Raw genomic sequence first — 25126 nt, 5'->3', positions numbered from 1 at the left:
GGCAGCTGTTTCCACGATTTCTAATAATTGTCTCTTCTCCGTTAACGTGTCTCCTAGATTGTCTGCTATCAACTTTAGAAGAGGTGGTGTTTAACGGACGTGTTAATTGGACGCCCGGTTTTGTATTATACCATTAAGTTTTTTTTTGTTACGAATGGAGATGTAGAATAATAAAGTGATCAATGAAAACCAATACAAAACAATATTTAATTTTGACGTTAAGCTATTTATTCACAAAAGTCGTTCTTCCATTCTCATTTACATTTACAATCTCATTTACACTGGCGACTTCTGATAAATTTTAAGGTGTTCTGCAATTTTTGCAAAGAAAACTACATTATTTATAAATTAAGTCCATCCTACCTTCTTTTTTATTCACAAACTTGGTAATCAGTTTGTCATTAATATTTTCTATTTCGAGGATAAACTGATTTTCAATAGATAGCCTGGAAATAGCTGATAAGATCTTCGGTCTTAGAATTTTTGAGAAACCTTTTGATACGATTTAGTGTTAAGAAACACCTTTCGGCCTCAGATGTTGTCAAGGCTGTTCTTTCCACGATTTCTAATAACTGTCTAGTCTCCTTTAACGTTTCTCCTAGATAGTTTGGTATCAAAAACTTTAGAAAAGGTGGTGTTTAACTATTCACTATTTAGTGTTCTGCAACCATTTTTTACAATCTTTGTTTACCAAGTCTGGAATAAAATTAAATTAAGGAAGAGTTTATTCTCAGAAAATCTACTTCAATAATCTCCAAAATAGTTCGAAAAGAAAAGTGTAAACCCATTGATTTTATAAATATCTTTATTAAATTTACGAGTATAACTTTTCTTCCACTTGCATCAGATTTCACCTCTAGAGGTAGATGGTTTACCTCTTCCATTAAATTTCAACTCTTCTTCATAAGGATATTAAAAAATGTCCTAATACACTAATTATACTAGAAAACCACTTCCATATGGCGCTGAACTAAATGCAGAGAAATCTCCACTTAAATATCGGTCTTGTGATTGTTTGGAGGGACACGTGGTTAGCGGAATGCCACACGTTTAAACAAACTCGTAAAGCACGATCGTTTGGTTCAGATAAATAAATGAGAACTACCAACATATTTTGAACAAAAGGTGTTGAATTAACTGAATAACCATTGTTCTCCTTTTGGTTGTTTCTCGTTGCCTGTAAACTTCTGGAAAGAGTGATACATCAACAGCTAAGTTTTATGAAAGTTCTTTGAAAGTTTCAGTTTTTCTCCAATAAGTATGTGATACACTGTTTTCGAAACTGTTGACCCTCCAAGCTGTTTTAAATAATTGAAACGAAAACAGATCATTTGAATGTGATGGAGCGGTATCACAATAAAATTCTGAATGTGTTTAATCGACTTTGACAACAGATCTCTTCAAATCAAAGGACCAAAGCCATAAATGCCCAAGAATGCAATAGCTCAATAATACTATATATAAAACCTTATTTTTTATAGACAAACTGGTAACATTTCTTGCCGAAAATACTTTTGTGTTTTTTTATCCAACAAAATACATGCTACGTTTGATATTTAGAGATAGAAAAATCAGATGACAAAATCGATCACTGTAAATAAGGTAAAATATCAAAACTGGATAAAAAGCCTGACTATAAAGAAAATACAAATTACAAATATTTTTAATCATGTATTTGAAATATAAATTAGATAATACAATACATGTTAGGTAAGGAGGGTCAAACTAGTCCTAAATTGCTACTAATGTCCTATTAAATGAGTAAAACAATAATTTATTTTCTTGAAGACAACATTTCTAAATGTACTATCAGGCAAGCAGCTTCTTATTGTGGAATTAATAAAACCTATAAATAAAAAAATCTTTCTGCAGGTTTATTATGATTATTGCAGACTCAATATTCTATTATAATCTATGAACACATTTATATATTTGGATCGCCTGCAAGGATGGTAAATTTTTGCTTCTGTAAGTCCATTTTAATATATGTGGTTGATCTCATCACTGCCCTGTTGGCAAAAACAATACTGCCGCTTGTGTTACTCCCAGGCGTTATTTGCTATACTAATAATTGTTGCCTCGAATGTAATCTAAAGCAGTAGCACTTGGCAATGAATTCTTCCAAATATTCCAAAAAGCGGGAAGATGAATTTTTCGTGATTTTGTCCAAAATGTAGTTTATATTTCCGATGTATTTTATTTTCTTATTTTAAAGTCGATAAAGTTCTACTAAAACCAATTTTTATAAACCAAAATAATATCAAAATTAGCCTTGAAAACGTTGACCAGAAAATGTTAACACAAGAACAAATCTCTCTATTATTGGGTGGACCAATATTCTGGTAAAAAAGTATTTACCTCAATGATCTAATGCCCTAATGACCAATATTTAAAAAAATATAGTAAAAATTCCCATGGGAGTACCTTTAACAATCCTTCTGGGCTACGAAAGATACCCCCATAGGATCCGGCGTCGTCACAATCCCACAGAGTCCAAGTCATTTTCGGAGGAAATGAACGAACCCCCGAGAATTGAACGATATTTTCCTGGAGACTTAAAATTGCGCAACTTATTTTATGGCATCGCGGGACCAGGAAGTTATTGCGTAGACGAACCTAATCAAACAACCCTCCAGCTAGACAACATTTTCAAGCATATTCTCAATTCGTGTTTATGCGCTTTCACTTCATTTTGTCGTTGTTTTACATATCTTATGCAGATTCAAATACACGCTCATATAGTTTTACCATTTAATTGTTTGTAATTTTATGTGATATATGCGTATAATATGTATAATTTAGTCGACGTGTGAACAATATAATTTTTCATTGTATTTAAAACGTCTGAATTTATATCGAATAAACGGAATTTGTCAGAAGTTTTACTTCTTTATTTCAATTTCAATGAAAAGTCATGCTGAAGGTCATCGAATACTGTATGAAGCTTACGACAACAATGCTCTATCGATTTCAATATGCGAATACTGGTTTAGACGTTTCAAAAGTGATAATTTTGATACTGAAAACAGAGAGCATTCTGGACCTCAAAAAAAAAAGGAAAACGATTATTTCAATGAAACCAACAATGGACATCGCTATCGACTACACTTGATGCACTTGAGCCAAGAAATGCACGCAAAACGTGCGGAATACAAGCAAAGATACAAGAGTATTATTCTTCAGCCTGACAAAGTTCGATCACGTGTTGTAAAACCCGCGAAAGCATACTTAGAAATGTTAAAATGAGAAGTGATGCCAAACCCGCCGTATTCTCCAGACCTTGCTTCTTCGGACTACTATTTGTTCCGATACATGAGCAGTGACCTGTCTCAGCAACGCTTTACATCTTTTGAAGATTTAATAAATAGTTATGAAACCATTTATAAATTTTTAATAATCTTTTCGAAAATTAGTGTTTCTTCTTAAGACTGGCGTAATATTGTTCTCCCCATTTATAAAATAGTATTGTAGTAATTTATAACCATATATGCTTATAGTGAATTGATATATTCCTATCCTGGATACACTGTCTAAGAGAAATTAAATGTATTTTCAATAGAGTGTGAGATACGAGGTGACAGCCGTTATTGGGCACGAGGACCCGACGAAATAACAGATAGTGAAACTAACTATTGATTTGCGAACTTGAGTTAACACACGACTGGATACTGTCATATGGGGGCAGAAGTTATGACTACACCAATGGGTAAAGTCGTTTTGGCCTGGAAATGGGGGGAGATTAGCGGTAACGTGGTGATAAGCTACCAGCATGTCCGCCAGCTCGCAAACAAGCGCGTTTTCAAACTAACATGAGCTGAGTTGTTGTTTGCGTAACGATTGACATATGAAGTGTTTGATTTTTGGAGTGTCAATTTCCCGGTGAATTTGATTATTTCTGACAAACCATGGAGCGTTTAACATTCCCCTAAGGAGCTTATTTTGGCAAACTTGAAGCCAGTTCACCTGGTTGGGTGTAACAAACTAGAAGTAAACACTAGATTCGTAGAGGAGTACGGACCGAATTAACATCTTGTAATATAAGCATTTGATGGAGATGGAAAGTCTGATAGAAGGGCCGATCAGTGAAGATAGCAGGTTTGCCTTTCAGGTTTTGGGAATGCCAACCGAACCGTCGGTCGAAGTAGAGACCAAGGTACGTGAGGTTATCCAGCCATGGAATTGTTGCGGTGTCGATCTTAGGTTGCGCAATTAAGACGCGCAATGCGTAACGCTTCTTATGGAATATGAGAGCCTGGGTTTTCAGGGGATTGAATTTCAACCAATTGACCGCATGATCTAGATGCTTGTGTAAAAGTTCTTGAATTGTAACTTCAAACTGGAGGCCGTGAAGAAAGCAGTGTCGTTAGCGTAAAACGCGAAATCAACGTGCTCTTTTCTCGGCAGATCTGAAATAAAGAATTTAAATAAGGCGGGGGCCAGTGGGCAACCTTGAGGTACGCCAACGTCGATTTGTTCTCGACTGGAAAGTGTTTTCCTGATCTTTACCTGGAAAGATCTGTCCGATAGGTAGGACTTGATGAGAACGGTTAGGTCTATTTTTAATTCGGTAGTCGATATTTCGTCGAAACCTGGAGATTCTGGAGTTTTGATTTAGTGCTTTATTTATACAATTTACTACTTATTTCACTACTAGTCTACTAGTAAGAGTACTACGTCATTGCCAGAACATATAATGGCTCTTAGAATGGCTATATATATATATATATATATATATATATATATATATACAAAATATAAATAAAAGCAAATATATATATATATATATATATATATATATATATATATATATATATATATATATATATATATATATACAATTTTTATGTAAGAATATCAATTATTTATTCTATCGGCCGATATCCCCATGTCCTTAACATCCGTCCCAGGGCACACATGTTGCTCTTTTGCTTACAACCTAAACGGTAATCCCGCCAAATCCCGCCCCCGAAAGCGACGGGACACTAGCGCGCATATTCAATTAAACAAAAATCTATCAACTGTTCTAAAGCCAAATACTTTAATCCCCCCTTATGTCCGTGACTTAGGGGGGCCAAATCCGGGGATTTCGGGCCCATCTATGAGGTAATTATGCCCGTATTTGAGGGTCGAAATGGGATAGTTGGTGAGGTCGCGACGATCGGAAAGTTTTATTTAAGGATCGGAACTTTGTTCGGATTATACGGGGGTAAGTAGGGAGGATGGTTTGCGGGAGAAGTCGTAACGTTAACGCCGAGTCGGATTGTAAATCAATCTCAAAGACTTTTAGAACAGTCTTCTCTTTGATCAAAAGATAATGGTGATTGATTAATAAAAAAAAATAGTAACCTCCATAACCTAAAAGCTGAGTTTCCAGCTTTGCTCAAAAAACTTGAAGGTTACAAATTTTTTAGACTAAATTAAGTTTACTTTTTCTTTTTAGTTGAATAAATTTGTATTTTTAATACGCATACGAGAATACCCAAGACCTATTTTTAGTTGTATTTCAGTGCTCTGTAGCAGAAAGGGTATTTTCAATAGAGGATTAATATATTAGCATTGGGAACTATTAACTGAAAACAGTTGATAGTCGCAAAACAGTTGAAATAGCCGATACTCGAAAAACTAACAACTGATAATTGTAATTACCATTTCAGTCAAAAGTACGCTTCAACTATTTTTCTGTTCATGATAGCAGACTGAGATAATTGTTTATTTTAAATAATTTCAAATTGGCAGTGTCAAGAGAGGAGTAGAATAACGATCCCAAATATGTTTCATAGTATTTTATTATTATTATATATATATATATATATATATATATATATATATATATATATATATAATTTTCTTTAGGAAAAAAAGGACAGATATAATTCCTAGATTATATTAATGTCAAGAGAACTCTTTAATTTTGAACTATGTAAAATTATTTTTACATATTTGATTTGTAAAAATTGTAAAGAGCAATGGAGTAAATATTTGTATACCATTTTATCAATCAAATTTTATCAAGTATTTGTCCATGGATCCTCTTCTAATACAACAAGTATTTGATTATCATTAATCAGGTATATTTTAAGATTATTTTCCGTTGAAAGTTCAATGCACAAAGTTTTAACATTCAAAAGATAGAACAAACATCGAGAGGGAGAAAATCGAAAAATCCAATCAAAATAAGACATAATAACTATCAAGATAAACTAAATAAAAAATAATGAGTTTCATTCACTAAATGAATAATAATAAAATTCATCATTGATTGTAGATGGTATTCCTTCAAAGTCTTTTTTAATACTTGGACTATATCTGGCGAATCTGGAGGATGTGGCATGATTACGATATCTTTGAAAACGTATATACATTTCGCAACAACCCTATTATGTCATCTATTATTTATAAATAAAAGCGACCATCCATTTTGAACTTTTAATACGATGTAGTATACTAATATAATGAATAAATTAGTTTTAAATAAAAACAATCGAATGAAAAGTAAACTTGTTCATCGATCAATAGTTAATTAACAGAGACGTACCCAAAATAGTCATTATTCCCCGATAATATGATAACATAATTGTAATGTTTCCTGGTTACCGCGACCAGGAACAAACAAAAGAACAAACAAACATCGGTAGTATAATCTAATAATTATTCTATTCATAAAAATTAGTAGATACAAAGAAAAATAAGTCGACACATGCATCTTTGCATGTTTGTACTAGATTGTTATCGGTCCTTTTTTTAATTAGGTAATGGAAGCAAAAGTAGACGTCCCAATAATTAGACCTAGAAAAAGTGCCCCGAAAAGTAATCATCATCATTATTTTTCTCTTGTTTTCATACCGATGGACATGCGATTTTTTGGCTTCTACGTGGACGACTCAAATGATTTTGTTTTACTTTAGATACTTCGAGATTGTGTAATATTTAAATTTAAGTTCGCTCTTTATTTACAAGCTAATTCAGTGTATTTTTTAAGTTGATATTAATTGAACATTCCGCAGAAATTAAATTACTTTAAAAAAAGGTTAAATAGTGCATCGATCTGAATAACTAGCAGACATTTCCATTCATGCTACAACATTGTTTGCTCCGCAACTTTTGCAACGTGTGGCCAGCGTTGTCTTGCAAGAGGTTGACTGCCACTGTTATTCGTTATTACTGATCTTTTTTGCAACACTACGGCGGTCATTTTATTCAATATTACACTATTGCCAATAATGTCCAGATAAAAAACTTGTATTGAAAAGGATTAAACGACTCATTGAAACCAACCAAACCAATCCATTTGGTTACACGAAACAATTTGGTTCCTCGATTGATCAGGTTCCCAGAATTTTTCTAATGTTATAGAGAAATTGCTAGAAGAAAATACAATTACAAAATTTGTTCTGCAATTTTTTACGTATATACGTAGGCTTTTCCTTGACTAATATTCAAACATCCTCAATATATATACGCTTTTCCCTGACTAATATTCAGACATCCTCAACAAGTCAAACGAGAAGGTGCCTATTATAATTTGAGAAAAATACATGCGGGTGTGCCACAAAACAGTATATTTTCATCTGTCCTTTTTCTGCTATACACTAGGGCTAGTCTATATCAGCAACTAGGCCCTTATGCAAATATGTCAATATCCTTGTTGTTAAACTAAGGTGGAAGCGACATATTAAGAGAAAGAGTGAAAGACTCGAGCTAAATTACAATAAAATTTACTGGTCATTGAATAGCTATTTAGTCCCGTCAATATACAATAAGCTTCTTCTTTACCAACAAGATTTGAAACCAGTGTGGAATTCCAAAACATGGTACTGCGAGTATTATCGGTAAAATAACATTATCGAGGGCTATGTCCAAAGACATGAACAGACGCTGTATTAGCTCATCAATGTTGAGGTTCACCAGCTTCTAGACAATGATGGATTAGTCAGTTCCAGTTATTTTATCTAGTGCATTAAACTTCTAGGTAAAGACTGACACCACTTTTAAATCGTTAAAACCAAAACATACGATTTCAATATGCCAGAGCACTGTCACCATAAGCTTCAAGAACTGTTTGATAGGCTTCTCCTGAGGCACATTTCTTCAAATAAAAAAACAATAGTAATGAATGTCGAATATGCAAATTTAATATTTCCATTTTTAGCGACCGTATGGAAATGGAAAATTGTTATTTTAAGTAGAAACATTCCAATAATCATAGACTTTTAAGTTAAAATATTTAACAGTTGCTTATAATGATACATCGTATTTTTACCAATAGATATCGCTGATCAAAATAAAGGCAAATACAATACTAATACTAATATGACTATATGGTTTGAGAAGACCGTAGATTAGATAACAATGCAACAAGAATTCAGGTGCCAGTTTAAAAAGGATTTTATAGAGGGTTGATATCTTTTTATCACTCTAAATAAACAACTCCTTAAATATAATTTATTTTAAATTCGGTATGAATAATATTACCGTCAATGATTCACAAATCCTCGTAAGCTAAGCTGCTTTTAAATCTTTAAAATTTAAAAGATCCGACTGAAATCAACGGGTAACAACGGGATAATAATAATATCGTAATGCAACATATTAATTATTCATTGTCTAATAGTTAATTTTCTATAATTAATAAATCATTATCTGTTTATATGGAGGGAGCTGTTTTTTTTGGGAGGAGTTATCTCGGGCAAATATCGCTTTTAATGGAAATGGACAGTTTTCCAGTCATAATTATTAAAATGAGCCAATAAAATATTCAAAATTATTTACCTCCACAGTGAAAATTGTCATATTTATGTCATTATAAATTTAAATTACTTTTCACTGTAGAACATTCGACGCGGAATTATGATAAATGGTATTTTTGCGTTGTGCGCTTTAGCGCAAGATAGAATTTGTCTAAAAATTATTTTATTCTGGTGGTGGGGTATCTAGCGGTAGCAGGAAGTATTGAATCGAAAAATTATTTACACATTATTTTGTTTTTTGTTTTATAAATAAGTAAGTCATATTTTATTTTAAATTTTGCTTGATATTTTATGAGCCTTCTTAATTAATGAGTTAGAATGAAGAATGGTAAAGTTAGACTTTGATACTATTAAATTGGCAATTATTTTATTTCGATATTGCAAATATTGCATCAAATGAACAATTCAATCAATTAAAAAGCTTATTGGTGCTAAACCACAGCAACGTGGAAGCAATGCAGCAAAAAATTGCTGTATTCTTAACTTTAACTTAAGTAGTTTAGTTTTATTTTAATTTGGGAAATACAAACCGATGTATTAGTCTTGTGCTTGCCTTGTCTATTAATGCAAGTACAACAGAACAGTAGTAATAAATTACTTTGTAAATTAAGATTGTATTAAGCATATCTAATGTAGAATGTAATACATGCCAAACTGACAAAGAGAAACAAACCTTGATATTTTCGGATGGAACGTAGAAACAATTGAATTATCAAGCCATATTTTATTAGAAACAATATACTGTTGAATAATTCATCAAACTAATTCTTGATTAACACTTAAGAGCCACTAAAAAGTTTTTAACTTTGCTATAGCCAACCACACTGGATTACTAAATCTGCCTGATTTTTAACTTCTCTGAAGTTGAGATACAATTGCTGATAAGATAATAAATCATAAAAAATAAACTGGGACATGTCCCAAGGAAATGACTATTATTAAAAAAGCAGACGAAACATTCAATGCTTCTTATTAAAAGCCACAACTATAACACTAGTAACTGGCAACCTTAGAGACATTTTCTATAAGTATATAAAACAAAATTATTCATTCTGGAACCACGCGTTGGCTAAATTATAACGCTAAATATCAAAACGCGAAATCTACATCACTTCCAAATTAATATCGTTGAAATTGTCGCCAGTATTTTGTAATATATATACCGAATTTTATATATTATATTATTTGCATTTAACAAAATTATATTAAACCATATTGAATATTTTATTTCAAATATTGCCTCTAAAATTTAATTATATATATATATATATATATTTACATTATATTTTTACATATATTTATTTAATATTTTTTCTTTCTTTACAGGCTATCATCTATGAAGGACAAGATAAAAATCCAGAAATGTGTAGGGTGCTTTTAACTCATGAGATTATGTGCAGGTTAGTAATAACAATTCTTTACGTTAATCAAATAGTTTCTAGTAGTATAAACATGTACCCCATTAAGATTTATTTTCGTAGACTTACTGTTTGTCCTTTTTACCTTTATATTTTGTTCTGGACCTAGCTTATTAAGATTAAGTCTTATAAAATTTTGTTCCAAGTACGTGAACATGAGTATAATATCGTTGTCACCACTAAATTTAAAAGTTGGTTTAACTCCATTAGTTACTTTTCTTACAATATAATAATTAGGTTAAATTACTTTTCTTACAATATAATATTTTTTGCTTTGGTCAGAATTTTAAGTCATGCGATTGATTGCGAGTTAAAAACCAACTTATCATTTCCTTTTTGCACCGAAGTATGCTTTGGCTTCTGATTTAATATATTATTTTGTGTATTTATAAAAAAAACAATTAATGATTGTTATTTATTTTATGTAAGATGGATTGTATAAGAATGGATTTTACTGAATAGAGATCCTATCAAATGTTCAAAGCGAATTTATTCGTCTTTGTTAAAATATAGATGAATAAAATATGGGCCGTTCCGATTGGTGGCCTCGATCTATTTTTTTTATAAAACTGCAATTCCTACCTACAGAAAAACTGATCTAAGTGATTTTCATAAGCCTTATTTAAAACGAACTTTACATCATTAAGAGATTTCTGCAGAGATTGAAACAAATGGTAATCGGATGAAGCGAGGTCCGAGTTATGCAGCAGATGTATCAAATTTAATAGCCAATCTCACTCAATTTTTATTTAATAACCAAATATGTTTATAGTCTAGAGTTGTTATGATGAAAAACAACGCCATTCTTATTGATAAATCCTGGCGGCTTTTTCAATAGTCTTTTTTTAATCGCATTAGTAGCTTTAAGCTGCTTGCCATGAAAAATACCTTTCTAAACCCGCGAAATACCTTGCATCACTTTACTTCATGTCAATTTGATCTTCAAAAGCGTTTGAAAAACTTCTCCGGACTTCATCCACAATAATTTTCACTCATTATCCTCGTATTAGTTATTAAGTTTTTACCGTCAATAATATTTTTGCTCTTAATTCATATTGACATCAAGTATCAAGCTTCTTTTCGGTAATTAGGTCGGTTTATCTAATTCATAGTCAATTCATAGAATAACCAAAAAAAAATTAACAAAATGCCTACGTTTTAACAATTCAATAAAATAACTCTAGTATCACCTTCACTAATAGCAATTAATAAAATCTCCTTGTTTTCATTGTAATATTACATGGAAATACATTTTCTAAGGTGTAATATGAGCAAAAACGATATTTACTACTGCTGCGACCTTCACCGCCAGCCTCCTTAAGCAGGAACGAACACACCGGGTAAAATAACGGGGATGAAAAATGTTTAGGGTATACTGGCCATCGTGTCGAGCCGGCGAGAGGGGTTGGTCGGGATCAGACCGAGTCTTATTGGAATAAATATTTAAATAGTTTTGTTGAATCTAAAGGCTACGGGCAAATGCGTTGCAGGAGGGAGCGAGGAAGACCCTCCGATATCCCTCCCGAGATGAGCTACATTCCTTTTATTTTGGGAGAAAATGAAAAAAATATCGTGATGGCATAGTGGCGGAAATTTAATTTTTTCACGCCAAAATTTTGATGTTTCATAACTTTAGTTTCATTTTCATTCGTCGACACGGTCTTGGAGCTGGGCAATCAAAAATTGTTTATGAGGTAAATTGAGGAGTTGAATCAAAATCAGGAGCCCATTTGTTTTAAGTGGTTCTCGATTTCAAAATATCCAATTAATTATTTTTATAATTTTGACCTTTAACGGCCTCCTATTCAAGTAAAAACTATAGATTACAAAAGAGCAGAGGCTGATCTCAGTATTTCATACCGTTTGGAATGTGCTTCACGCATTAGGATTCAACAGTAATTACTCCTCAACCCTTCATCCCTGCAACCTTGGTATCGCCTTTCTATTTTTGCTATATATATTCCTCATCACTCGTATCGTCCAAGTTTTATGGCAAAAAATCCCGATGCGAATGCAGAAAATTTAAACTTTTCAAAAGCCTCAGCCGGTCGAAAATAAATTAGTATAACATAATAACAGGATCGTCATGTTTTTAATATTCTAAAATCTATTCATAACAACTTGTTGTACCACAAATTCCATTAAAAAATTTAAACAATTTTCTCCTAAAACAATAACCAACAAACTGATTTTTTCCACCTACATTGGGCGCCGGAATAATAATAAAAGAAAAGAAAAATGAACCGACTTAATTTTCCTCTCCTCCCGTGTTTTTTTTTCTTGGTGCCGCCTCTTCCTTCCACCAAATCGAAAGGTAATTTTCCGCAAGGCAGCGCACACGGTTGTCTATCCTACCAGGTTTTCGCTTAGTTTCGCGTGTGTGTACCGCTCAACTTAAGAGGCATAAAACAATTTGTCAAAAGCCCGCCTCACTTAGTTTGTTTACAAGAAAATGAAGTGAGGAATATTTCCCAAGGCGCTTTCGGCTTTTGTCAGTTCTCGCGCGACACTCTCGACGATTTTCCATGGCATGGAAAGGATTGTGTATTTATATTTCTTTAGTTTAGGGGGTCATACAATATAAAGAACTGTTAATATCTTTTTCTCTTTTTTCCTATATTCATACTAGGCTTTCAATCCTATTTAGGAACCAAATGCATCTAAGCATAATGGGTGATTTCGCAAATTCGCTTTAGAATATTATGATCTAGTACCTGGACTGTGAAACCGTATACTTCTAGTCTAACGCACACCTAATTGTAATTGTAAGTTATCCGTTTTGTAGAAGAAAATAATTTTGTATCAAGGCGACTTGCCCTTTCTGATAGTTCAGAAAATCATCACAAAAAATTAATTTAAAAATGAATTGTTGCAATATGGGCCATATTCAGGTCTCATTTACTTCTAACTATTCTCACATATCAAGAAATTCTTTAAAAGCCTTTGATTCTATTTTATTTATGAAAATTGAAATAAAATAATGTTAACACAAAAGAAAAATGTATGTCCTAAAAATAATATGTTTTATTTTTCTTACTTTTAGTAGTTCAACAATCAGCCCCATATGTACTAAGCATTTCATATGATTATATTATATACATGAAATGTAGAAAATCATTTTATTAATTGATTTCTTGTGTAAAATATTAAATTAATTAGTTAGTCTTATCTTAAATGTTATTATAAAGTATATATGTGTCCTCTAATCAGATCACATAGTGATAAACGCTTTAATCTACGAACTTGATTACTACAAACTGACTATGATTATTTGTTTTAGAGCGATATCGCATTGTATCACTTAATTAGATACACTGGCAACACTTTTTTGGACATTTATATGGTGGTTAGATTGGTTTGTTTGTTGTATAGTATATTAGAACTGCAAGCAGTACCCCATAGTTTGATTCCAAATGACCAAATAGGCTTAAGTATTGATTCGTATAACTCTGTTATCTAATGATAATTTGGATTTGCGCTCGATAATTCAATACATTTGATATAATGTAATTGTTTTCGTTTAGCAAGTATGTGTTTCTTCTAAATTAAGCATCGGTCTAGATGCATACTAAGATATATAGCATCAACAGCATATACATGGGTAGATTTTATTTCATTTGCTTTAATACGCCACATATTGAGGAACAGCTGTTATTTAACAAGGCGTTTTTGGATGTTCTTTAATGCTGTTATTAGATCTTCATGGGATGTTGACCTGGTTATATTGTCGGCATATTTTTTGGCACAGTAATTATTTTTGTGATCGATAGATTGGTTGTGTATAGTAGATACAGTATTGAATCTGCCTTAGGGAACTGCTGAATATATTGGTTGTAATTCAGTGAGTTTATAGTCTTGCACTTTATGTATAAATTCTCAAAAATGTTCAACGTTATCAGTAATAATCTTATTCTAGGAAAATAATTTCTTAGTAGTATTGTGGTAAATATAAATATTAATAATTTTACAGCCTTCTCTAACAGTCGCTTTGTCTTCAATATAAATAATTATTTTTTCTTTTGTTTCAGTCGATGTTGTGACAAAAAAAGTTGCGGAAACCGCAACGAAACCCCTTCAGACCCTGTGATAATTGATAGGTAAGTGTTGTCTACTCCGAGAAAGAAACGGTGTTCATAAAGAAATCATAGAAGGAAAAAACAAGAAAAAATTGTAAACTATTCTCGAACATATCGTATTGGCCAAGTCCATTGCAATTTACTTCCTTTGCTGATAGCGAGTGGGGCTGGGGACACGGCGAAATGGGGACCGTCCCGGCCGAGAGGGTGACGGGGGCGAGTCGGACCGGTGGTAAACGACAAGGGGGAGAACGGCTCTGGGGATACAAAATGGCGTCCCTGGAGATGGGGTGACGTAGTGGTGGAGGAGCGGAATCGTCTTATGTGTGACCGTGAATCAGCAACGATATTTTCGAGAGAAAATGCATCAATGAGATTTTTTCAAAATTATTACGTCACTCTATCGCTGACCAATTATTTTTATTTCTTATTGATATATATTCATCATTATTAAATTCATATTCTTAATTGTTAATAATATATAGTTTATATTAGGTGCTTGCATGTATATTAATCAGCGATATCTGTTGGTGAAAATACGAATTATTAATGTAAAGGACTGTCAAACGATATAATGTAACTCATAAACTCGGTATATTTGACAGGTCTCTATATAAAATAACAGTTACTCAATTGATATCATTGAATTATTCGGTGTATACTGACGCCAGTTAAGAAACGCTTAAAATAACATTTTCAACATACATTAATTTAGTTGTTTGATTTGAATAAATCTGGTATCAATCTCCATTAAACTCTTTCTGAAACTTATATCGATGCTGTTTCATTATGTTTCAATTGTTGGATTTGGTTTAAATTACTTGCAAGTGGAAATGTTGATGTCATTGATAAAGAGCGTAAAATAAACTCGAGGACAGTGAATTGCAAAACTTTTTGGGCGAGAACACAGCTCGAACTCTCAAGTTACCTACAGGTAGATTAACAGTTGGTTGAAGAAATAGATTAACGTATTGTTACAAAAAAAAGACCCAATGTTATACACTTGGATCACAACACTGAGCCACATGTTGCAAGGGTTGTGAAATATACGCTGTTGCAGTTTAAATGAAAAGTTCTGTCACACCCATAATTTTCACCAGACATGAGCCCTTCTGATTACTATTTCAGATTGATCTGGCATCGTTTTTAAATGCAAAAATAAATTGTTCTTTAAATAATATATTATCATGTTGGCAAAAAATATGCGAAAGAGCTGAAAAACTATTGTATTACGAGTTTTTTTTTTTCAATAAAGGCCATTTTTAAGTCAAAAAGTTATGAAAGTACTGCATAAAAATATTAAATTTATTAGGTAGAAATGTAATAAAATAGATGGCGGTTTTATTTTATTGATGCATGCTATTATTTATATTTCGAAGGATAACAGTATGGAAGATATTTTGACACTGAATAAATTATTTTACAATACACAAATTTTTCTAAATATTTTAATTCGTACAAGAAGCAGGTACAAGAAGTATCGTCAATACGAATGATAGTGTGAAATTGTAACTACTGAAGCTTTTTATCACTATTACTCCTATTTGACAAAGAGAAACAAATATCATCCCGATAATATTCTGATTTAATCCCGATGTAAAATTCCGGAGACCGCTTCCTTCTCGCACAAACAGAAAAAAAAATCAAAACAAACGCGAAACAAAGAAAAATAAAACAGGCCTTCTGGATAAAAATCTAATCTATTACGTTACCCCAGTGACGTTATCACAAAACCAAAACAGTTTCGGCGCTGGAGCGGTGGCGGTGAGGTCGCGGGAGTTACGGGACGGCGAGGAAGGGTGGGGGGGTGGTCTCGCAAGCCGAGCGAAATGGTGTAGGTCCACCAAAAGCTGAAAAGGGTATCCCGGAATGGAAAGTCGGTAAATAAGCAAGGTTCTTGTTGTACAAACAATAGATACCGTTGTTTGACCTTATCTGGCCTTTTATGGAGTTTAGACCCGTTTACGAATAAGGAACGCGCCGTGAGGGCGGTGGTGAGGGGGAGTGGATGAAGGGAAGAACGTCGTTAAACTTTCTCCTTCTCTTCCCCCGTCTCTCCTTTTTCCTCACTTTTTCGCGAATCTATTTTTTTTTCGCCGACTAAATTATAAATAGCTCTCGATATTTAGGGGAGTGAGAATGAGGGATTTCTTATGAGCATATTGGGCAAAGTATTTAATTTTACTGGATTTTTTTCGTAAAACACAATAATCCAAATATTTCTTTGAGGAATTTTTATTTACTTTTTTTCTTGTCTAATGTTTTTGATGGAACTTTGAAAATTTTTTAACTAACCCCTTAAATATGATAAAACATAAAATTTACCCTGAAATATATCAAAGAGTGTTGGACAATAATTTTGTCACACCTGTAAATGAGATTTACCTAGCTAAAATACCTCTAAAAATAATTTACACATCCATTTTTCACCGTATTAACAAAATCTTGTGATTGAATGTAGCTTGTGTTAAAGATACCTCTTTTTTTCTTTTTTCTTCTTTGAATGTTGTGATAATAGGCAACCCTCATTATGAGAAAGCCGTTTAGTTACCGATTCTATATCAGATATAACAATTAATTATCGTTTATTTCCCCTAAATTACAGGCTTATAGAAGAAAATTGCTGGATCTATAGACATTTTCTTAATTTATATATTTTAAGCACAAATAACATGATGTTCAAGCTTTATTATTAGCTAGCCGCAGGAATATTGAAACCAAAAAAAAGTTCTAAATATGATATAATAACAGCACGAATTTTTGATATGAACATAAGCTCTAAAATATAACTAAAAGCCACATTAAACAATAACTTTAAAAAAACTATAAATAGTAATAAAACGCCATTAAGTATAGAAATTATTTTAGAAATAGTAAATATCAATGATACTTTCCCCATGTTATCAAAGGTTGTATGAAATTCATAATTTATTAATTATCTAGTTATTTCGATGTAATATAATCTTTCAGTTTTTTTTAAATAAATTATACCTCAATATTACTGAGGACATTTGCAGGACAAAAGACGAGAACATTCTAAATTAAATTTAGAATGAATTATTGATATAAGATTAACGTATATACGACTTGAACGGGCTTTATAATTGTCCTATCGGATGAATGGTAGCAATAGCGCCTCCTCTCAGATGAATGAGTTATTTGAGCCTTGATTGTACACAAATGTCACACGTCGTTCGCCTGCGACCGCCATGAATAATGCGCTTATTCGCTTCATTGTCATCGTCTATACCGGTGCCAATGAGAGCAGCGTCGTGTCGAACAATTTTAATATTGTCATCGTTTAAATATTTGATTCAACCATTGATACAGATTGGTTACTAATTAAAATAAAACTATTTCATAAATAAATATTAGGAATAGGAAAATATTTAGCAAGAATATTTAAAATATTTTCTCAAGATGCAGTAACTGTTTGTAGTATAATTGATCTTACATTAATCAAAATAATCCTTGATAGTAACAATGATTCTTGGGAAAATACAAAAAAATCACCCAATTTCTGACTTATTCAAATACAGTGGTACTGATCATGGTGTATGTTACTATTAAAAAACATTAACATATACTACAGCATCCGTTTGGCTTTCCCATCACGCAACTATTGACGAATTACACAGGGTAAAAAAATATTTCTTTTGTTCAAAGTAAATACAGTGTAGGAATCTTCGTCGGGTCGGTCAGTCGGTCGAAATATGTGGCTGCCACGGCGATTATTTGTCAGAACACTCACTACTATTTTTTTGGAAGGAATTTGCACGGGAACTAAAAACACTGGTTGAATCAAAGTTGTTTATTCTAACTTACGATGGATACATGTGGTCGATGGGAGGATTGACAGGATATTAGGTTAAGGTGAAGGAAGTACGGTAGCGCTGTGGAAGTGGTACTCTTATAGGGTGACGGTGATAAGAAAAAAGAGCGAGACGTCGTCCTGATGGTCTTTTATACCCTGGAACTGCATGGTACCAATCCACCGGCGTTGCCAACCTTTATGGTTGTTGATGGTGAATTGGTGGTGGCCTAAAGGGTCGTGGCGGTCGCCAAAACAGAAAAGCATGATTTTATGAATCCAGAATAACTACCTGCTGAATAGATTAGTATCATAAGCTTTTCATACCTTCTTATAATGAACGAACATTTAATATTAAATAATAGGATAGCATTCAAATTGGCTTCAAAATTTCGGCACTATCAAATGTTTACTTTAGTTATCGCCAGAAGTAGGAAATCCTGGTTAACGGAATCACAAATTTTCAAAAATCTTACGAATACCATCGAAAGGTATACTGAACCAAATCATTTTTCGACGATATAAGAAAAAAACTGTTACGTCACTGACGTGCGGACCCAAGCCCGATGCAGATTTGCATACGTATGAAATTATACTGTCCGAATAATTGCAAAAATACATTAAATTGCCTTTCATTTGCCCTGTGGGTGTGGACATGAATGATGGGCTGCCCGTTCGTGTGGCATAATCACCGGCGAATTTTGGAAATTTCATGATAACGATCCGGATCGGGCGCGGTGCATCGTAATTTCACCACCGTTTGATACCGGTCGTCGGTGCAAATAAAAACGTGATGGTGCCATAGAGCCGCTCGTTCGCCTGCATCCAGATACAAGATTAATTTTATGGATAGCACTTTTTGGGAAGTTGTTGCCGTTTCGTATCATTCAACATCATTAAGCGTTATTCGGACATTCAATAGATGTGTTGTTTTTTATTTTATGTAAAAATGTGACTATCCGCTAATATTTTTGAGTTATCTGTATAAAATGTTGTTATTCGTCGTACATTAGACTGTGTTTTATTCATTCGTTTCTTTTAAAGAGTGTTTGGCATTTTTTTCAAAATTATTTACTTACTGAAACCAGTAATACCACTAACAATTAACTTAACCAACTAACAATCGACTACAACTAATATATTTTCCACTTCATCCCTTAGTCCTTCCATCACTTAGTGTTCAAACACCTACAGGATCACAAGGTTATTTCCGTTTGAGACGTTTAATGACATTATCCATATTTACAAGTCTGGACGCTTCCGTTCTGACGCAATATATATATATATATATATATATATATATATATATATATATATATATATATATATACATGTATATATATATATATAAGTATATATATATATATATATTTTTATTACTCTTCGTGAGTCCACAATCTGCCCTATTGGCAATAAGTATTTCTTATGTCTATATTATATATACATGGTACGTAGAAAATCACTTCATTAAGCAATCTTCTGTATAAAATATTATCTTAATTAATTAGTCTTATTCTAATGCTTATTCTAAACTCTACATATGTCCAGTAATCAGATCAGGTGGTGTTAAACGTTTTAGTCTACGCACTTCACTATCACGTCGCATATTTAGCTGATTAGCGAGTACATTGGGATGCACTGACACTCTTTCGAAGTACTTCACACAAACACGTTGGATTACACTCGTTATAGGTTCTAGAGGAATATCGCGTTGTATCACTTTATTTGAAATATAGTACGGGGCATCAACAATGGCACGCAACACCTTATTTTGGAACCGTTGAATGATGGATATATTAGATTTGCTAGCGGTACCCCATAGTTGAATTCCATATGTCCAAATGGGCTTGAGTATAGACTCATACAGCAATACCTTGTTATCTAATGATAACTTGGATTTGCGCCCAATGAGCCAATACATTTGATATAATTTTAGTCCTAGTTGTTTCCGTTTAGAGAGTATGTGCTTCTTCCAGGTTAGGCGTCGATCTAAATGCATACCAAGATATTTAACATGCTCTGCTTGGGGGAGTTGACGATGATTGATATTTACTGGTGGACATGTTTTTCTACGCAGGGTAAACGTTATATGCGTGGATTTTGATTCATTGGCTTTAATGCGCCATGTCTTCAACCATAATTGTATTTGCTCCAGGTGGGTTTGTAGGTTTATTGATGCTGTGACTGGATCTTCATGGGATGCTAAGATTGCTGTATCGTCTGCATATGTTGCCACAGTAGTTATTTTTGTGGTGGGCAGATCAGCCGTATACAGAAGATACAGTACTGGACCCAGTACACTACCTTGCGGAACTCCTGAATATATGGGATTTAATTCGGTATGTTCATCGCCTTGATTTACAATAAAATGTCTGTCAGTGAGATACGATTTTAGTAGCTGATAGTCCGGATGAGGGAGAAGTTTCTTTAGTTTAACCTGCAAGCCCGTATGCCATACTTTGTCAAAAGCCTGAGATATGTCTAGGAAATCAGCCGAACAATATCTTTTGGCATTTAGGTCAGCGTTTATTTGGTTTACAAGTCTATGCACTTGTTCTATAGTCCCATGCTTATTGCGAAAGCCAAACTGATGTTCTGGAATAATTTTTCTTTTTTCTATTATATAGTTTAGTTTTTTTATGTATAATTTCTCGAAAACTTTCGAGATTATTGGTAATAAACTTATAGGTCGGTAGGAGGTCACATCTTCTGGTATTTTTCCTGGTTTAAGTATCATTAATATTTTAGCTACTTTCCAGATACTAGGGAAGTAATTAATTCGTAGCATAGCATTGAATATATATGTTAATAGTTTTATAGCCTTTTCTGATAGTTCTTTTAAAATTTTGCCAGTAATTAAGTCATAACCAGGAGCTTTTTTAATATTAATCTCTCTCATTATTGTATGTTTAACTTTTTTGACCGTTAATTTCTCATGCGGTAAATCCATTTGAAATGGCGAATCTAGAAAGCTAGTAATTTTATTTTCGTCATCTTTATGTAGCTGAGACTGGAAAGGTTTAAAAACATTTTTTAGGTGTTTTGAGAAAATGTCGGCCTTCTCTTTATTGCTTCTCGCCCAATTATTTTCGCTTGTTTTAATAGGTGGATTATGCTGCTGGGATCTCCTAAGCTTTTTTGTTGCTTTCCACAACGAATAGTCTGTAGCCTCAGTTGATGTCAAGTTTTCTAGGTATTCTTGAATGCCTTGGTTCTGTTCGATTTGGATTAGATCTCTCAGCTCTTTTATGGCCCTATTAAATTTTCTTTTATTCTCTTCAGTCCTTTGCTGTTGCCAATTTCGTCGTAACTTTCTTTTTTCTGCTATCTTTTTCTGTATTGTACATGATATATGTGTATTTTTTCTTGGAAATGTTTCACTGTTGGGAGTCGCAGAATATGCTGCCTCCTGTATATTTTTTGTAAGATTTATTGCTGCTATTTCTATATCCATTTCAGTTTGTAACGGTAAATTTAGAGAGATATTTTGGTCTAAGTTTTCTCTAAATGAGGGCCAGTTAGTTCTATTATTGCACAGAGAAGGGGGTTTATCTTTGATGGTAATTTTTGAAGAAATTGTTACTATTATTGGTGAATGATCAGAAGACAGGTCGAAGCATGATTCTGCCTGACACTTTTTTGGATCAATATTTTTTGTAATACAGAAATCTATTGTATCTGGTTTTTTATTTCTGTCTGAAGGCCAATATGTTGGTTCACCAGTAGAGATATGTTGTAAGTTATCTTTCCTTATGGCTTTAAGCAGTTCTCTACCTTTTGAGGTTATTATTCTTGAACCCCACATTAAATGTTTTGCATTATAATCTCCTCCTGCTATTAATCTATTACCTAACGTACTGAAGAATTCTTGAAATTGTTCTGCCTTGTTGTTATGTTTGGGTGGGCAATAAATCGCAGAAATTGTTAATGGTCCATGGGCTTCCTCTATGGTTATACTGGTGGCTTGCAGGTAGTCTTTGCGGAATTTTTCTTTTTCGAAATGCTTTATATCATCTCGAATTATTATGGCTGTACCTCCATGTGCTTTATCATCAGGGTGATTTGTATGATAAAGCTTATATTTAGGAACTTTCAGATAATTCTTGTCCGTAAAGTGTGTTTCGGAAACCATCATAACGTCAATATTTTGTTCATTTACGAACATTTTTAGTTCCCTGGCGTGTTGTTGGAGCCCATTGGCATTCCAGACGGCGATTTTGTAGCTATTGGTTTCAGGCATTAGGCAAGTTTGCTTACGACGGTTGTGAGTAGACCAAGCATCGTACTCATTTGATCCATTAGTTTGGCCATCATATTTTCTAATCTTGAGATGTTGCTAGTTTCAGTAGGTTGAGATATTGTCTCTCGTTTTTGTGCTGAACCATTTTCAACTATTTGGGCATAAGTTATGTCTGGTTGACTTGTTCTGGTGGGTAGTGGTAGATTGGTAGTAGTGGATTGTTTTTGTTGATGCCTTTTTTCCCTTAAGGCAGGATAGAGTTTCTGCTGTAGTTGCTTGTGAACTGCGCAACCCTTGTAGTTCGCTGGATGATTTCCATTACAGTTAACACATTTCACTTTTTCATCGCGAACTTTACGAGTACAATCTCCTGTCTTATGTTCTCCTGCACATTTTACGCATCTATATGATTTGCGACAGTAAGTCTTTGTGTGCCCGTGTGCTTGACACCTTGTGCATTGTGGTATAATTCTCTTTATATGTGGTGGTTCGCATTTAATAATATTATTTTCCAATTTGGTGATTTCATACACCGCCTTATTATTTCCATTAGGTTTTATGTCTATATAAAACATAGGCAGAGGTTTTTTTGTCGTGTGATGTCGTATATTGTGAATATTTACGACCTCATGGCCTTTTTCAGCTAGTGCTACCTTGATGGTGTTAAAGTCCGTCCCGTGATGTAATCCTTTTAATACGAATTTAAACGTTCTCTCGGATTTTGGCCTGAATGTATGGTATTGGGTGTTTCTTTCATCTAATTCTTTTATAAGAACTTTAAAGTGATCCGCTTCGAACAATTGGATTTTAATTGTTTCATAGCTCACTGTTTTAATTGTGTAGTTCGTAGTAATGGTTTTCAATAAGTCATGGATGTTTTTTATTATTCCTACCTTATAGACTGTTATTGGTGGTGGTTTGGGAAGAACTTTTTCAGGGCTTGGTTGTATGTTCTCTTCAATTTCTTCCGACAGGTTGCTAAAACTGTTTTTTGTCTCTATCGGTTTCTGCAACCAATAGTCACTGATTCTTGTTTGTTTCCTCGCGATTTCTTCTTCTGGACTTCTCAATCGTTTTTTGTTAATGACTGTAGTCCATTCTGATGGTGGAGTTTGCGTTATTGCTGCTTGTTCTAATCTTATATCAAAATGTGCAGGTGATTTGGTTGAATCGCTATGGTTTGCCATTTTTTAATTTTTAATATTTTATTTAATTTACTTCCAGAGGATAAAAAAAATAAAATAAATACATTGTTTATTTCACGCACTTCATTTTTCACTTACGTTATTTTAGCACTAGTTTTTTACTATAAATACTATAAATGAATTTCAAAAGGACTGTTGTAAAATAAGATGAAATAATTTTAAACACTAATAAAAATGAGATGCAGTCCTTTTGTCTGGTCACGTAAACACGTATTCACTACACTTTAGGTCCACTGAGAGACGGATAGCCGCGTCTGTTATGCGTTTTTAACACTCAATTAAATAACCGTAATAAAATACTGGGTTTTTTTAAAGAAAGGTATCTTTTTATAGCTTGGACCGTATTGAAAATACGTCTTCACCCTACGAAGGTTGGAACTGAACTCAGTTGTGAAGTAAACTAAAATTTTTAACACTACACTTTTGATAACTTCTTCAGTGTGTAGGATTCTTGGGAGATCATATAGCTGGTTCAACTTAGTTCAAACCGGAATCAATTTTCTTATCAAGAAGACTGACGTTCAATTGGCAATCGTTCCATAGTTTACTCGAGTCATTCTTTGATGTAATATAGTAAACTTCATACAAGTATCGTCGATTGATACAAAATTGAAATAGATATTTATTAGGTCGGTCAAAATTGTTTCTAGTTACCGAATTTCCGCATGGTGGCAGCGCTATGCTCTTATAACGACTGACAGCTGACAACATTGCATTAAACATCATTTGAAACTTTTTTTGTGCCGTGATTGTGCTTCGGAACATATGAAAATGTAGAGGCAACGTTTCAAAATCGATTCAAAGTGTTACGTTTATAGATGTTTGATGCCCGGTAGCCGTTAAAAACTAATGAGAAGTGTATTCAAAAAAGGTATTTGCAGTATTTTGGTTTTGCTATAGTCAATACTAATAAACAATGGGTACCTAAACTGTTTTGTAACCCATGATGAACAAAGCTGTACAACTGGTCACTTGGTTAAAATGTATACTTTTCATTTTCTGTGCCAACATTACGGAGAGAACAGAGAAATCATGTAGATCAATGCTGTTTTTGTTTGATAAATGTCATCGTTATAATTGCTAAGAGACATATAGATGGAGCTTATAAACAGGTTTTGGTTTCTCAGGTCCAAAATCTTGTATTATGTGCAAGATTTGAAAGCATGGTCGTTCCTTCAGAAAAGAGGTGTTATATGGCACTACTAATGCGACACAGGATATTTTACAGGAAATCAGTGAGGTTTCTGGTAATATAAGGTGATGAGTATGTTGTTAATATTATCAGACACTCGTTTATGTTAGAATAGGACTAGAGTATCAGTATCATTTGCGTAATGGTTCAAATAATTAAATAAATGTAACGTTTTTGTTTTAGACCCTATATAAACTCTCATCATATACACATATGACAAATAATAATTAAAACATTAAGTGGTAAGCAATCGGCCTTGACGAGAGGACGAGAACAAATTCATTAACTCACTCCCCCAGGTCCAGGAGGCGGAAAAGCACTTCGCGAACCAATCGTCCGTGGTCGACGGCAGCGTATGCAACCCACCCGTCCGACCACCCTCGTGGCATTCTTCCCCGTCATTCGGCATATGTTGCCGACCCGATCAGATGCGTGTA

The 25126-nt window shown here is 33.4% G+C and overlaps 1 protein-coding gene across 3 annotated transcripts in view; it reads left to right on the top strand.

Moving 5' to 3' along the window:
• The window catches only part of kn (EBF transcription factor knot), a 148975-nt gene that overhangs the window by 48943 nt on the left and 74906 nt on the right, over positions 1–25126 (top strand). For all 3 annotated transcript variants that reach the window (XM_076402513.1, XM_076402515.1, XM_076402514.1), the window contains exons 6-7: positions 10074–10147; positions 14194–14262. In XM_076402513.1, the coding sequence (XP_076258628.1) occupies positions 10074–10147; positions 14194–14262 (143 nt within the window). The remainder of the gene's footprint in view (positions 1–10073; positions 10148–14193; positions 14263–25126) is intronic.

This window comes from Rhynchophorus ferrugineus, unplaced genomic scaffold (genome assembly GCF_030347505.1).
Source record: "Rhynchophorus ferrugineus isolate W39M unplaced genomic scaffold, kcgeb_rfMv2 rfM4, whole genome shotgun sequence".
In the NCBI taxonomy this organism is placed as follows: domain Eukaryota; kingdom Metazoa; phylum Arthropoda; class Insecta; order Coleoptera; family Curculionidae; genus Rhynchophorus; species Rhynchophorus ferrugineus.
The sequence above is the reverse complement of the archived record's forward strand: the minus strand, read 5'-3'. Positions and strand labels throughout refer to the sequence as shown.